Raw genomic sequence first — 16,001 nt, 5'->3', positions numbered from 1 at the left:
GGCCTGGGAATGAGTAAAAGTGGTTTGGGCGTACTGACGGGAACATTTTGCGTTTTAAGCATTTTTAAGGGCACACGGAGGCTCTTTTCTTACACAATTAGAAAAGGACTTTGTCGTATTTACGACGAAAGGTGTATCATTCCCAGGCCTGACATATTAGGCCAAAAAAAAAATAGGTGTGGTTACGGTAACATAGCCAAAAAAATAGGGTAGGAAGGTAGGCAATCACTTTTTTTTTTTTTACTTTTTTTTCTAATGTGTACAAATTAAACCTACTTGACAGGGAAATAAGTGTGCGACTCGGGCGCTTTCGCTTTCATTGCGTTTTCTGCCCTCGTTTTTTTTATTTTTTTTAAATTTTTTTGACAAATGTAATAAAAAGTTATAGGGTCGGCCCCTAAAAATAGGGTAGGTCGGGTTACCGTAACCACACCTATTTTTTTTTTAGGCCTTATGACAAAAACTACACAAACCATTAAAAAATCCTCATCAGGTATATATTAATTGGGGCAGCTGTGATTAGGCAGGTGGTAGCCAGGGCAGGTTCATGTGTACCTGCACAGATCTGTTAAGCCGTACCATACGGTTTTGATTTTAAAGAACACTAGAGCAGTTAACTTTTATAACTTCCCCCATTGCCTGATTAACAAAACCAGTGAGCGTGATAAAGTGTCTACACAGCGCACTTTCCTATGTGTGCACCTAGCTGCTTTCAAGTTATTATATTGCAAATTTGTCAGCTGAAACAGCTGCTGACAATTTAACAAGGTACAGGCCCATGAACAACCAAATCTCCTGACGTATGTGCATTACCTAACAGTAGAGAGCTCTATAATGTTGTCGGTGTAATCTGCTAATCAACAGCGAAGGGCCATATCAGGGCGGTGCTGCTTTGACATATAATGTGCGCCACACACAAGACAGAAGTCGCAGCACAGGCTTCATGTCTCACCCAGTCACATTATTCTGACACCGGACCAACCAGTCCTAGCACTAACCCCATAATGCCAGACGCCAGGCGGAGCAGCCACTAGATTGCCAATTTTAAAGTCTTAGGTATGACCCGGCCGGGGTTCGAACCCACGACCTCCCGATCACGGGGCGGACGCCTTTACCACTAGGCCAACCGTGCCGGTAGAAAATTGAGGAGGGTCAACCAGACTTGCGGCATATTGTCTGGAGATGATGAAGCATTACAAGTGTGCACAGTTTCAAAGCTCTATCTTCTGAATAACGTCTAAGGAAACCCCAACGTTTAATCTTTTGACCATGCATGGTGAGTCAGAAATGATGCTTTTTAGACACGTCAGGATATAATATTAATTATGACTAAAACTGTAATCAACCTTCAAGTGTCAATGACAGTAAATAGTGTGGTGTCAGATAATTTGAGTTCTGATGTTTAAGTTTAACTCAGGGCTCGTTTGACAGAGAAAGGCATTAATGTTCTGCCGTTTATCATGCTGTATATAAATAATTATGTAAATTATGATACAAAATTGTACAGTATAACCTGTCAAATAAGGACACCCTTGGGACCAGACAAAAGTGTCCTTATTCTGCAGGTGTCCTTATTAGACAGGTGCAAGTAAACGCCACAAAGTCAAGTTGAGAGAGAGAGAGAGTACTGCACATGTACATGTACATTTATAAGAAAAACAGAAGCTGTTTAGATTAAATAGAGAAACATTTAATATTGACTTGTAAAACAAGTTTAAAAGCTTTTTAATCATATCAACTGTATAAATTTAAATTGTTAAAAAGTTACTGGATCTCATTCATACAACACATTCACATTCACTTCATTCTGCACTCATCAGCTTTTGAAAGAATTTGTCCAGCGTTGTCTGAGTGGACCATTGATGGCAATGTGATCCGTCTCCCGATTCCCACAACTTCATTATTTTTTCCCGATCGACGCTGATTTTCGAAATCTGCGTTCTCCCACACCCAAGCTCTTCTGCAATCGTTCGGCATGATTTCCCACTTTCCAGTTGTTTGACAACATTTATCCTTTGTTCTAAAGTCTTCCTTTTCTTGAATTTGAATTTCTTGCTGCCATCTTGTTAAACACGAATCACTCTTTCGAAGAGAAGATACATTCACTCATACACTTTCACTTGCGTTCCGCCGAACACGTTCCACGCGTTGGATTGGCTGCCTTGGAACTCTAGCAGCCAATCAAATGCGTCGACTTAAAACACTCACCAAGAATAGACTCTATCGGTATTCCAAGCTCTCGTAATCTCTCGCAAACTTCAGAGCATAGCAAAGCATGCGGTACAGCGATCTCGTGCAAGCTGCACAAGCCAAGGTTCGAAGTTCTCGCGATGTTCAAAGCATAACAAATAGCGTGTCTCGCGAGAGCTGCTTAGATACCGAATAATATCAACTGATCGATTTATCGTCTTCTTCGTCGATCGAACTTCCCAGCTTGCTGTGGATGTCCGTATTTAGCATGTATATGACTTATTATGGACCCAAAATATGTGTCCGCGTCCGTAATGCCGAGGTGGCCGTAACGTACATGTGTTTTACAGTGTAAAGCAGTCCGTGCCGAGACTGACTGTCCGTATTCTGCGAGTGTACGCTAAGTCCAGTGACCGTATTTGACAGTTTTCACTGTACCATGTCTTGGTTGAAATGATTTTAACTTGTTACTAGGGGTTTGGTCCTGCAAAGAATTTTGTTTTGAACATTTCTAATTGACATATTACAAGTTAAAATCATTTCAACCAAGACATGGTACAATTTTGTATCATAATTTACATAATTATTTTAGCTGGTAAACACATTCAGTCAGAACAATAGTATACATGCCATTGCTAGTAAAATTGTGTAGGTATGTGCAGGTGGATGATTGAGGCTAGAGGGATAACAATTTATAATATGTGTGTGTGTGTGTGTGTGTGTGTGTGTGTGTGTGTGTGTGTGTGTGTGTGTGTGTGTGTGTGTGTGTGTGTGTGTGTGTGTGCGAGTCTGCACACAAGTGCTTGTGTCAGTGTTAATTCAGGACATTTAATCAGCCTAGTGTATTTGTGTTAGTCAAGACAGACCTTAAATTATTGCAACACAGTCTGCCCACAGAATAATTTTTCTTTCATAAAAACGCTTTTGCAACCCTTTTAACATTTCTTATTTGTAGGCAACTTCTGATACATCTTTCAAAAACATATTCTTTTCCCATACATTTACTCACATCTAGATGAAGCAACAGAATGTAAGGCTTCTTTTTAAGCCTACTGTCTATATGATACTTACCGAGACAGTACTATTCTTGCACATTATCTATTATAGGCCGAAAAAATTGGACAAAACGCTGAGTGGGTACAATTATCTCCCATAACCATGCGCCACCGTGGATCCCAAGCACTGTCTGAGTGCTTCCCCCTTACAGGATGTAGGTGGCGCGTCCTCTTTCTTTATGAGCTGCAGACCCTCAAAAAGCCCATAACATATCAAGAGGGGAGGCGGGAGGGAAACTCTAATAGTACTGTCTCGGTAAGTATCATATAGACAGTAGGCTTAAAAAGAAGCCTTACAGTCAATATAACACTTACCTCGACAGTACTATTCTTGCACAGAATACCAGAGTGGTGTGAGGGTGATATGTAGAGTATTAAACTCCTTAATCAAAATCACTTAAATCCAAGGATTAAGATACCCAGGCAATTTTCGAACAGTACTACCGTAAAAGAAAATATACCCAAGAAAAATACCTTAGACTGACGTGACCATGCTGGCAACCACTGCTTTGGCAATGCCATACGACTGGTCAAGCCTGAGACTGGAAAAGTCTCGCATATAGTGGTTAATAAACGTGGCTGGAGTCTTCCAGAACGCGACCGCCATTATGCTTTGGAGCGAGGCACCCCGCACGTGCGCCAACGAGGAGCCGATAGCCCGAATCTCGTGTGCCCTGATGTCAGGGACCACATCCACTTGAGCATGAACATAAGCCTGTTTGATAAGCAAGGTCAGCCAACGAGCTAAAGTTTGTCTAGAAATATCCGATTGGTACTTCGGATTAAGCGAGACAAACAGTGACCGCTTAGAAGACCGAAAGCTACGTGTTCTATCCAGGTACACTCTAAGGGCACGTACTGGGCAGAGGAAGCGATCAGGGTCATCATGTTCAAGAGTGGGAGCCAAGGCTTGAATGACTACTGGTTTGGACAACTCCGAGGCATTCTGATTCTTGGCTCGAAAGTCTGGTAGGAAAGCCAACGTCACCTGATGTGTGGTGAACTCAATGTCAAATTCCAGGCCACTCAAAGCTTGAATACCACTGAGTCTACGGCAAGTGGCTAAAGCGATGAGGAACACAGTCTTAAAAGTCAGGAACTTGATACTAATGCCTGCCAGGGGTTCAAACTCCTTGCTACGCAGGAGTTTGAGAACCAGGAAGACATCCCACTTGGGAAATGAAACCCGAGGTTTAGACACCGCTGCATTGCTAATACCCGAAAGGACATTAGCGATGAGGGAGGAACTGATCAAGTGTTCAGGTCTGCGACCAGTAGCAGCCGCAATCGTGGAAGTGATGGCAGATTTGTATCCAAGAAGAGTCTTAGAAGAAAGACTCTTCTTTTGATACACTTCCACCAGGAAGTTGGCCAAGTCTTGTGTTGAGGGATAAAGCGGCTTTATCCCCTTGGACAAGGCGAAGGAGGCCCAAGCTCTCCAGCGTAAGTCGTAGAGCTGATTAGTTGATCGCCTCTTAGCGTTCAAGGAAAACTCTACTGAACTCTTGTGCAATCCTAGTGCAAGCAGTTTGGAGCGCACAAGAGCCATGCGGTCAAGCACAGACTCTCTGGACGTGGATGAGGGAGGCCTGATCGAGGCTGGAGCAGACTTCCCCCGTCCAGATTCAGAGGTAGAGGGTCTACGTGGGTGAGACCGCGAAGATCTGGAAACCACGGAGCTGTTGGCCAGTAAGGCGCGACCAAAATCAGTCTTGGCCGTTCCTGCAGATACTTTGCCAGTACCCTCGGAATCAGAGATGTCGGGGGATAGGCGTAAGCATCGAGGAGCCTCCACGAGAGAGTGAATGCGTCCACGTGGAACGCATTCGTGTCTCGAAAGGGGCTGACGTACCTGGGAAGCCGAGCGCTGAATCGAGTTGCGAACAGATCGATCAGAGGACGGTCCCACCTTGCCCACAGACGCCGTAGAACGTTGTGAGCGATGGTCCATTCTGTGGGGAGAACCTGATCGCCCCGACTGAGAATGTCGGCCAGGGCGTTCAGTTTCCCCGGAACGAATTGGACTGACATCCGGACCTGATTGGTCTGGCACCAGAGCAGAATCTCCTCCGCCAACAGGGAGAGGGACCGAGAATTGGTGCCCCCCTGGTGGCGAAGGTAAGCTAGGCATGTGGTGTTGTCCCCGTGGACCAACACATCCTGATCCCGAATCAGGAGGCGAAACTCCAGCAGAGCCCGACGAACCGCCTCCAACTCTAGAAAGTTGATGTGTAGGAGGGACTCCTCCTGGGTCCAGACCCCCTGGGCCTCGTGCAGGTCCAGGTGGGCCCCCCAACCCCGCGTAGAAGCGTCGGTGTACAGGAAGAGAGACGGCCGTCTCGGTTGGATAGGCACCGCAGAGTTGAGCCAGATCGGGTCCAGCCATTGGACTACAGCCTCGTGAAACCAAGGCCCGATCTGGACCAACTCGGTGTAATCGAGAGGCCTGGAAGTCCGATCTGCTACTGCCCGTTGCAGGGGACGTTTGTGTAGCCTTGCAAGGGGCAGCAGCAGAGCGACAGACTCCATGGAACCCAACAGTTCCGCCAGCCGTCTGTGAGGAACAGCGCGGCAAGCCTGAATGGAGAGGATCTTTCGCCTCAGGGAGAGGATTCTGTCCGGGGAGGGAGACACAGTGTAAAGCACTGTGTCGAACGCCATCCCCAAGTAGCAAAACTGCTGGGCTGGCACGAGGTCCGACTTGTGCCACTGTATCTGGAACCCCAAGGCATGGGTCCGGTCCAGGACCTGCCGGGTGTGTTGGAGGCATTGATCGCGAGACTGGGCCAGGGTGAGCCAATCGTCCAAATATTGACGCAGACGCACACCCTGAGCTCTGACCAACGCCGCCAGCTCCTTGACCACCTTTGTAAAAATCAGCGGGGCCAAGGACAGGCCGAATGGGAGGGCCCGAAACTCGAACACTGTGCCCTCCCAAACAAACCGGAGCAGATGTCGGTACCCCGGGGCCACCAGGATGTGGAAGTAAGCATCCTGGAGGTCCACAGACGTGGCCCAATCGTTTGGCCGGATGGCCAACCGGACCGACGAAGGGGTTTCCATCTTGAACTTGCACCTGCGAAGGTACAAGTTCAAGGTGGAGAGGTCCAACACCGGCCTGAACCTGCCGTCCTTTTTGGGGACGGTGAACAGGCGGGAGTAGAACCCCGGAGAAGGCTGAGAAAGGGGGTAGACAGCCTTCTTCTCGACCAACGAGTTCACCTCGTCTTGAAGAGCCTGCCATCTGGCAGGGTCTCGAGGAGGGGGGAACGTCAAAGGTAGAGCGGACAATGGAGGTTGTGACGACAGCGGTAGAGAAAACCCCGACCCCACCACCCTCAAGATAAACTGGTTGGAGACCAGTCTGCCCCACATGTCGCGGGCCCGAAAAAGGGAACCGACGGACGAAAGAGGGGCAACTTGAGGGGGCGTCAACGTAGGGCCGGGACTCACTGAAAATTCTGCTGGCGGGCAGGCGCAGGCTTGCGACCACCCCCCTGGTGGTGCTGCTTACCCTTACCTGTCTGAGCACCCTTCTTCTTGCGCTTGGGAGCACGAGAAGCCGGGGCCGCAGGGGGGAACGCGACAGGCGCCTGAGAGGAGGAAGAAGGAGGCAGTGAAACTGGCTTCTTCTTCTTCTTCTGAGGCTGGGAGCTGGAGGTGACTGTAGCACTTCTCTTACTCCCCGCCGACGTCGCCGAAGCAGCGAGGCCAACCATCAGAGAATCAGTGTTCCTCTGGCGTGTGGACTCCACCACAGAACGGACAGTGCCCGGATGAAAGAGGGAAGAAGGCTGAGGAAACGTGTTCCTCAGACTCTTCCTCATATCCGGAGGCACTAAAGAAGTAGCCAGAAAATGATCACGGAACAGGGCCAACAAGTGGACCCGTGTTCCAATGGCCAATTCTGCCGCAGTCGTCACGCACGATCGCACGGCATGCAAAGCCCGATCCACTCGAACCGTGTCAAGGACCCGAGTGGAATCGGACTCTGCCCGATCGGGAGGGTCCAACAGTGTGGACAGCGTGCTCATCCATGTCAAGGCCTGTGATTGGGCCTCGACAATGGAAGAAACGGTGGCCTCAAGATTGTGGAACGAAGCAGAGCTCAGTTCCACCTTCTTGACCGAAGGCACCTCCCCAACGAACACATCACCGTCAGCCCCACCCTGAACACTCGAAGTCTGGAAAGGGAGAGTTCGAGAGTCAAAGGGAAAAGGGAGGGACGAAACAGATTGGACACGAGAAAACAGTGGAGGTGCGCCTCCCGAAGGAAAGCACGGCACTGAATCCGCGTCCTCCCGAGGAACATAGGTCGCGTTCGCACGTGAATCTGTACTCCTCAGGCGATGTGCTGCCGCTTCCACCGTGGCACTAAGACTAGGGTGGAACGCGAATTGCTGGCGGCCGGATCGTTCATAAAACGAGCCGCCAGCAGACGCGGCGTGTGCCTCCCGCGCCCGGGCCGAAGCGGACTCCAAGGACGAGAGGGCGTCGGAGGGAAGGACGTCCTGAAACTGTTCAAACGTCCTTCTAGCTGTGCGAGGGAGAGCCTCCTGCCTCTCGTCCTCAGACTCCACGTCCTGTGTGTCAACCGAAGGGTTGGGAACACTAGACGACAGACGCTTAAGAGAGGCATCCGTGGCGTCAAGACGCCGCGTGATGTCTGTCATGTACTGTTGGAAAGTACGAAGCATAGCTTCGGAAGTTCCATCAGAAACCGGCAAGGGTAGAGGATCAGTGTTAACCTCAGGGCGACCCTGATCTTCCTCCCCATCGTCCTCTGACTCACTCTCCTCTTCACTTCCCGACAACTCCTCAACAGCAGGAGTGTAGGAAGCTTGAGGGGGAGGAGCCGAAAGTGATGAAGTAGGCTGTGACGAAACGCCCACTGAAGCAAGAGGCCGCGAAGACCCCTGCCCCAAAGACGAAACGTCTCCAGCAGCCGAAGGGAGAGAACAACAAAAACCCTGCGACTGTTGGGTCAGTCCAGCCAACGAACCCCCGCCATTTATAGACTGAACAGGGACCCATCGGGTCTGATCAGAAAAGAAATGGTCCGGTCCGGTCGGGGGTGCCGATCCGGTCCGGTCGGGTGGTCCGGTGTTCCGGTGATCCGGTCCGGTCCGGTGGTCCGGTCCGGTCCCGTACCATCCGGAGGTCCCGTTCGGCACAGAACCATCCGTACCCACAAAAGTGTTCGGGTGGTTCGGTCCGGACGTGGAAACACCGTACCACCCGGACCCGTAGGTCCGGTGGTCCGGTGTGTTCCGGTTCGGTGCCAGACCACCCGGACCAACAGAGGTGGTCGGGTGGTCCGGTCCCGACCGGACCACTGGTCCCGTACCGTACCATCCGGACCCGTAGGTCCGGTGGTCCGGTGTGTTCCGGTTCGGTGCCAGACCACCCGGACCAACAGAGGTGGTCGGGTGGTCCGGTCCCGACCGGACCACTGGTCCCGTACCGTACCATCCGGACCCGTAGGTCCGGGGGTCCGGCAAGGGCCAGAGGTACTGTCCCGCACCGGACCCTAAGGTCCGGTACGGTCCCGTACCATGGGTCCCGTCCGGACCAAACCCGGAGGTCAAGTCCAGTCGGGACCCGTGGGTCCGGTTCGATCCCGACCCGTAAGCCTGGACCGTTCCGGACCCTTGGTCCGGACCATCCGTCACCCGAACACCAGACGCTAAGGAATGGCGTGGGGTCAAGACGGTCCGGTCGGAGGTGTCGGTCTGAGCAACAGAAACAATGTTCCCGTCGCCCTGACCATTCGACAGAAGTACCACGTTCTGTCGAACACCTCCACGTCCAGTAACTAGTCGGCCGGAGCGTTTCATAGAGGGACAGCCACCAGTCACACGGACGTCAGAGGGAACCGTAGTAGCAGTGGTCGTAGGCACGAAGCCTGAAACCCCTGCCCCCACAGGACCGCCCTGAACGGGGTCAATTCGCATCCCAACCCCAGCGGGGAGGGAATTCATAGACCCCGTCATCTCCTCCGATCTCCCCCCCCATGAGTCCGAGACTACTGTCGAAACAGCAGTAGACGACCCAGCGAGGGAGTTCAGAGGAGGACCCGTGTCCCTCCTGGTTTCCACAGCGGTGGAAACCGAGGAGGGCACAGGAGAGGCACCGGAAAAGAAAGAAGTCGAAACCTGAGTCTCTCCCGTAGCCCCTAGATCAGATTCACCAACCCCCAAAGAGGGTTGGGAATCGACCCGCCCCCGGATTCGAGCCAGGGAGGAGAAGGAAACCTTCCCCCCAGGCTTGAAACCGGGAGAAGCTGAAGCCTGAGACTGAGGGCCGGACAACGGCGTCGAAGGGGGGGAAGCGTGTTCCACGGAAGGAGAAGGAGAAAGAAGCTTTTTCTTTCCCCTCGACCTTCCCCGAACCTTCGACGGCGCAGCCCCGCCCGAAGTCCCAGGTTCAAGCCCAGCCTGTTTGAGCAAGCTCGCATTGAGCTTGCTCAAACAGGCTTTCTCCGCCCTCCCTCGCCGCAAACGCAAAACGTTTGGGGAGGGAGAGTCGGAGCGCCGAAAGGTCCCCCTGTCCGTGCGCAAAACATGACGCTGTGCGCTCGGAGAAGGGTTGCCCCCGGCAGACTCTGGTTCCGTAGAACCAGAGCCCAAAACAAGACGAGACATCCTACCTCGCCCTGTACGTACCCTTAAAAAATCGAGAATTAACAAAATTCAAAGAAAATTAGGTCAATACTCAAGTGAATGAGGCGAAACGAGAAGCAGACGACCGGTCACCACGAAGTAGGACGGTAGGCACGCCGAGTCCGCCACACAACAACGGAGGCACAAGTTGGAAGAAAAACAACGTAGCCTCAAGCCAGAAGTGGAATAACACACAAAAATCCAACAGGTGGTAATCCACACAGAAAAGAAGACTCTAGAATCCAAAATAATCCGGGAGCGCAGCAGAAACACAGCCTACTGTCACGCGCGAAAAAAGAAAGAGGACGCGCCACCTACATCCTGTAAGGGGGAAGCACTCAGACAGTGCTTGGGATCCACGGTGGCGCATGGTTATGGGAGATAATTGTACCCACGCAGCGTTTTGTCCAATTTTTTCGGCCTATAATAGATAATGTGCAAGAATAGTACTGTCGAGGTAAGTGTTATATTGACCGTACTGTTGCACTCCAGCCAAAAAATGCACACAGAATTTCTTCCTGGCCTAAGTCAAATATATGTTCCATAAATATGATACTTCTCAAGGTAGGAGTGGTCAGCCAGAACAAGTTGGTCAGCCAAGTTTCACACTGTTATCATTAGCAGTTCCCTTTAGAGTGGTCATGAGCTAGTGGTTTATATTTCCTCTTTTTCAAGTCTCCATCATGTCCATGCAATCCACATTTTTCTCTTGCTCATGCATTTCAAACTCAGCTTCATGCATGCAATCATCAAACTTCACAGCTCATGTGCTTTTCTGGCTTAGAATATAGATAAATCCCCCCCCCCCCCCCCCCCCCTTCAGAGTCTGAGGAAACTTTACCATAATCTGATGTAACAATCGGTCTATTGTAACATTGGTGACTCTTGACTCTGGACCTGGACCAGTAATAGTAAGTTATCAAGGATCCTGCATCGACTTCCCCAATGTTAATTTGTTATTGTGACATCTATTTCCACACCATGGTTCAATACATACCATTGCAGCCCTGATTGAAAATAGCCGCTAAAAGGATCGAGCACTGTCAATCATACAGAAAGACATGGGCTGTAGAAACCAACACAGATCTGCTCTGTAATACTTTTTTCTTTGGTGCTTAATTTAAATTTTCATCGGTGAACATCAAGTATCTTTTCCTGCTCCTGGTGTGTGTTGAACTTGCAGTGTGTTTATAGTGTAGTGGTCTGCATGTGTAATTGTATTATCAGCCAGCCAAGCAGCATCACTACCTTGATCATAGAAGAGTTGTAGGTCTCATGTGGTTGTACTCTTTGAAAGAAAAGACTGTATACATATGTTGAGGTGTTTTGAGAGAAGAAGAAAAAGCAAGAGGTCAAAGAAACTCACTCTAAAGATGTAAGCACTGGTACTACGAGTCGAAGTCGTACCCCTAATAACTTTTAGAATCATAGAATGGGAACTTTACCTTCTCGTTAGCAGTCTGGGCCTTTTCTGTTGGTGTACTCTGACTGCTTGGAGGCTTGGATGAGTGCACGATCATTCTATATTTTTCGGCATATTCATCCAGTTTCGGCAAAATACAGACACACCTGGAAGAGAACACACACGCAGCTTTCCTTCTTAGTTACGTCTGCAATGCTGGCCTACTTCGTTTTCTGGCTCTCTTCACAAAAGAGCGATTCGAGTTGTTTCCCTTTGTGAGAGAAGGTTGAACTCGATTCACCTATCCTGACGTACTTGCGAAATCTTCCGATGTGTTCACACTAAGGAACTTTAAATACATAACCGGCCAAATTTACTGTACCAGGACAAAACACAGCTCGCATTTTTGTCAATTTGAAAGCCGGCAGATTTTGTTGGCAACAACCCATTTGATCAACTCCCCAAAATGTGAACTCATGCTGTTTTATACTTTACTTCTTCTTCTTCTTCTTCTTTCTTGGTATGGACTGGGTTCATCCGAACGTCTGTACATAGTCCAGCGGCGGAGTACTGAGTAATTGGTTACTGGTGGTGGGTGACCCAATAACTCCGAGAAGATGGTTAAAAGTATAAAACTATTTACACGAAGAGCTGCAGGGTTACTGTGTCAGCGAGGCAAGTCCGTGGGTACGACCCAGACCAGTTTGGAAGGACTCCAGTGAAGGAGCAACTGTGGTCTTAGGGTCGAGCTTGTTCCACTGACGCAGTGTTCGGGGGAAAAAGGAGTTGAAGAGAACAGGATGGGATGCCCTCTCCTGGAACAGTCTCTGGGCTCCTCTGGTGCGGCTGTCGCCAGAGGTGTAGAACTCGGCCTTGTTGATGTCGACTATGCCGTTGTTGATCTTGTAGAGCATAGTGAGGCGGTTGGCGAGTCTTCTGTCGGCGAGTGGTTCCCATTGGAGGGTCTTCAGCATGCTGGTCACACAGCCTGGGGTCCGATCGCTGTAGTTGTTGTGGACGTAACGGGCTGCTCTGCGTTGGACTTTTTCAAGCTCCGTGACGTCTTTCTGAGAGATCGGGTCCCAGACTGGCGAGGCGTAGTCAAGGACCGGTCTGACCATGGCCTTGTACGTAGCAGCTCTGACGGTGGTGGTGCACTCCCGGAAGTTCCGCCGCAAGAAGCCCACAGTTCTGTTGCCCTTTTTGACAGTCGCTTGCACATGGCTGCTCCAGGACAGGTCATCGGAGATTAAGACCCCTAGGTACTTGCTGGATGGTGTTGTTTCCAGAGTCTGTCCATGGAGGCTGTAGGAAGTTGGCAGGATGGGCTTCTTCTTGTTCGGGGCAATGCGGATGACGGTGCACTTGCTGGGGTTGAACTCCATCTGCCATGTTGATTCCCACTGTTCGAGGCTGGATAGGTCCTGTTGGAGCTGCAGACTGTCCGCTGGAGAGAATATACGTTTGAAGAGTAGGGAGTCGTCTGCAAAGAGTTTGACGCTGCTGAACTGAACGGATTCAGGGAGGTCGTTGATGAAGGCTAAAAACAGGAGAGGACCCAGGACGGTCCCCTGCGGAACTCCGGACTGCACTCCGACTGGAGACGATAGGACGCCCTCCAAGGCCACCTGCTGTTGACGCTGACTGAGGAAGGCAGAGATCCACTTGAGGGTGTCGTTTCTCACTCCGTAGTAAGCCAGTTTAATGAATGTAGTTTCCAGTACGTCTAATCCCAGCACAACTGATGTTTATTCACAAAGTGAAACAATGTCCTGGAATTGCAAACATTGACTCTAGTGCTCTAAATCAATTTATTTAAGCAAACCATCATAGTTCAGAATGATTATAAACACCTTGAAATCCTCCCCATACAGGTTCAAATTCTGTTTAAAGGCATAAAAATCAACAACAACAGTTCAGCACATCATTTCAGATCTGGACAGGCTTTTTCGTGGAATAAGACTATCCATCAACTTGGACACACACCACCAATGCCACCAGCACGGTTGGCCTACTGGTAAGGCGTCCGCCCCGTGATCGAGAGGTCGTGGGTTCGAACCCCGGCCGGGTCATACCTAAGACTTTAAAATTGGCTGCTCCACCTGGCGTCTGGCATTATGGGGTTAGTGCTAGGACTGGTTGGTCCGGTGTCAGAATAATGTGACTGGGTGAGACATGAAGCCTGTGCTGCGACTTCTGTCTTGTGTGTGCATGGCGCACGATATATGGCCCTCCGTGGTCGGCTGGGCGTTAAGCAAACAGACAAACAAACAAACCACCAATGCCCTAGCTGGTCGCTGGTGTGAGTTGGATTTTGATTTTAATATCAGTTTATTTCTTTAAAAGCCACATAATGATATAGAGTGGCTGTTACCAAATAATTCATTAAATATAATCCCACTGTGCACAGAGAGCACTGTCATGGCAACCATGTAATTTTCATATGACAATGTCATTTGTGATATGGCAAACAAATGATTTTCATATTTCAGTGTCACTTGTAATGTGGTGTAAATGAGGTTTTCATCTGACAATGTCACTTGTGATGTGGCAAACTAGTGTTTTTGACATGTCATTTTCACCTAAAAACCATATGGTAGCCATTCCAAAACCATTTGCAATTTATCTATGACTGACATATGGTTTTACTATATGATTTCCACATGCCAATGTCATATGTTTTTCATATGCTGGGCATATTTCTCTGCTGCCTGCATGGGCCCCCTGGCTGTTGATTGTTTGTGTATGTGACCAAGTGGAGGGATGGTTCTTTCTGTAAGCCGAACTGCTTTCACACAGGGGCGGACGAGGGGGGGGTACAGGGGGCACGTGCCCCCCCCCCCCCCCCCCCGAAAAAAAAAATTGGAAAGCTGATTCTATGACCATTTCTAAGTTCAAATGGCACCAGATGGCACCATTTTGCTTCTTTGGGCCAACATTTTTTCCGGGGGGGGCATGCCCCCGGACCCCCCTAGCAAATTCGGGCGCTTCGCGCCCATCACATTCACTTTCGATTCAACGTACCCCCCCCCCCCCCCTCACAAAGCAACTGATCCGCCCCTGTCACAGAAAGGAGTGTGCCTTTAAATAAAGCTCTATTTGTGCAAACTCCTTTCAGAATCTGCCCCCCTCCCCCCTCCACCCCCAACGGACCGTGATCTCAAGTTTCAAGTAAAACCAAACTGTAGTTGCAAGAAAACAACATGCCACTACCAAGGATAGATCTTTTCAATCATGTCTGCAATACTCTGGTAGCGTCCTTTGCAAGTCCCTCACAGAGTCCCTTATTTCGCTATTCTATTAGCAGAAATTCAAAGATGCATGTCGACTTATTTCTATGTTGTAACTTGATGTGGCATGCCCATATAATTGTATTGAGTATGATGATTGTTACATTAAGCTAACTGTAATAATGCACACGTCCGCCTGTGTGTGTGTGTGGGGGGGGGGGACGTTCTTGAATCAGTAATGCACATTATGTTTCGTTTGGCATTTTTCTCGTTGTCCACTCTCTTCAGTCGTACTGATGCAGTTTCACCTGTTTGTGGTTTTACCTGTGTATGAGTGTGTATATGTATAATGTATAGTAGTCCCTGGTCGGGCGATATATAGCTGGATGAAAAGAAAACTCTAGAATGCTTACTCCATTACCCTTGAGAATAAAACGTGACATTTATCTTTCTCGTCTCATTTCTCTCTCTCTCTCGACTCACTCTCTTTCCCAGTCTATGACTGTGGCCATGGTATAGCTCAACTCAAACAAACAAAAAACATATCTCGACCAATTAAAGTCCTTCGCTGTATGTGTGTTTGGCAATGACTGCCTATCGCCATCACTACTGGCCGGACAAGATTCTATCCTTGGCACAAAGGGTCAAAAATCCCAAAAATAAGCCCTTAAAAAAATATGCCCATATTTTTGAAAATATGCCCATATTTTTTAAAATAAGCCCTTATTTCTATAAATAAGGCCTTATTTTAGAAATAAGGCCTTAAATATTTACAGCCATAAGGAAATAAGGGCATAATGAAATAAGGCCTTATTTCTGTTAAGGCCTTACTGAAATAAGGCCTTATTTCTGTTATGACCTTAAAAAAATAAGCCCTTAAAAAAATATGCCCATAAAAAATAAGCCCTTAAAAAAAATATGCTCATATTTTTCTGCGCATCGCTACTGCGCATCCGGACATTCGAAAGCATGCACAAACTCGCCTCTCGTACAAAACATCCGTCATAACATCGAGCGGATACAGCATGGCTTCACGCATTCGAAAGCGCGCACAAACTCGCCAAAACCCCAATTCTCTCGCAATTTGCAATTTCAGCACAAATTCTTCTCAAAAATTCATCACGATCTCTGAACCCGCCATTCGCCATGTTTCTTATGAGATCTCTGCGCATGAGCGGTGCAGCCGAATTCTATTCAGCTTCATGATTGGTAAAAAAAATAAGGCCTTATTTTTTTATGCCCTTATTTTTTTATGCCCATATTTTTTTATGCCCTTATTTTTTATGCCCTTATTTTCATTAAGGCCTTACAGAAAGAAGGCCTTTTTTCTCGTAAGGCCTTATTTTCAAATAAGGGCTTATTTTGTTATGCCCATATTTTTTTAAGGGCTTAAAGATTTAAGGCCTTAGTAATGAAAAATAAGGCCTTATTTTAGAAATAAGGGCTTATTTTCAAAAATATG

The 16,001-nt window shown here is 48.7% G+C and overlaps 1 protein-coding gene across 1 annotated transcript in view; it reads right to left on the bottom strand.

The window, feature by feature from the left end:
- Positions 1–11,529, bottom strand: part of LOC138962152 (calcium-transporting ATPase type 2C member 1-like) — a 67,593-nt gene extending 56,064 nt beyond the window's left edge. The window contains exon 1 of the mRNA XM_070333879.1: positions 11,353–11,529. Within this exon, the coding sequence (XP_070189980.1) occupies positions 11,353–11,427 (75 nt within the window). The 5' untranslated portion in view covers positions 11,428–11,529. The remainder of the gene's footprint in view (positions 1–11,352) is intronic.
- Positions 11,530–16,001: the final 4,472 nt, after the last annotated feature.

The sequence above is a fragment of the Littorina saxatilis genome, linkage group LG1 (assembly GCF_037325665.1).
Source record: "Littorina saxatilis isolate snail1 linkage group LG1, US_GU_Lsax_2.0, whole genome shotgun sequence".
Lineage (NCBI taxonomy): Eukaryota > Metazoa > Mollusca > Gastropoda > Littorinimorpha > Littorinidae > Littorina > Littorina saxatilis.
The sequence above is the reverse complement of the archived record's forward strand: the minus strand, read 5'-3'. Positions and strand labels throughout refer to the sequence as shown.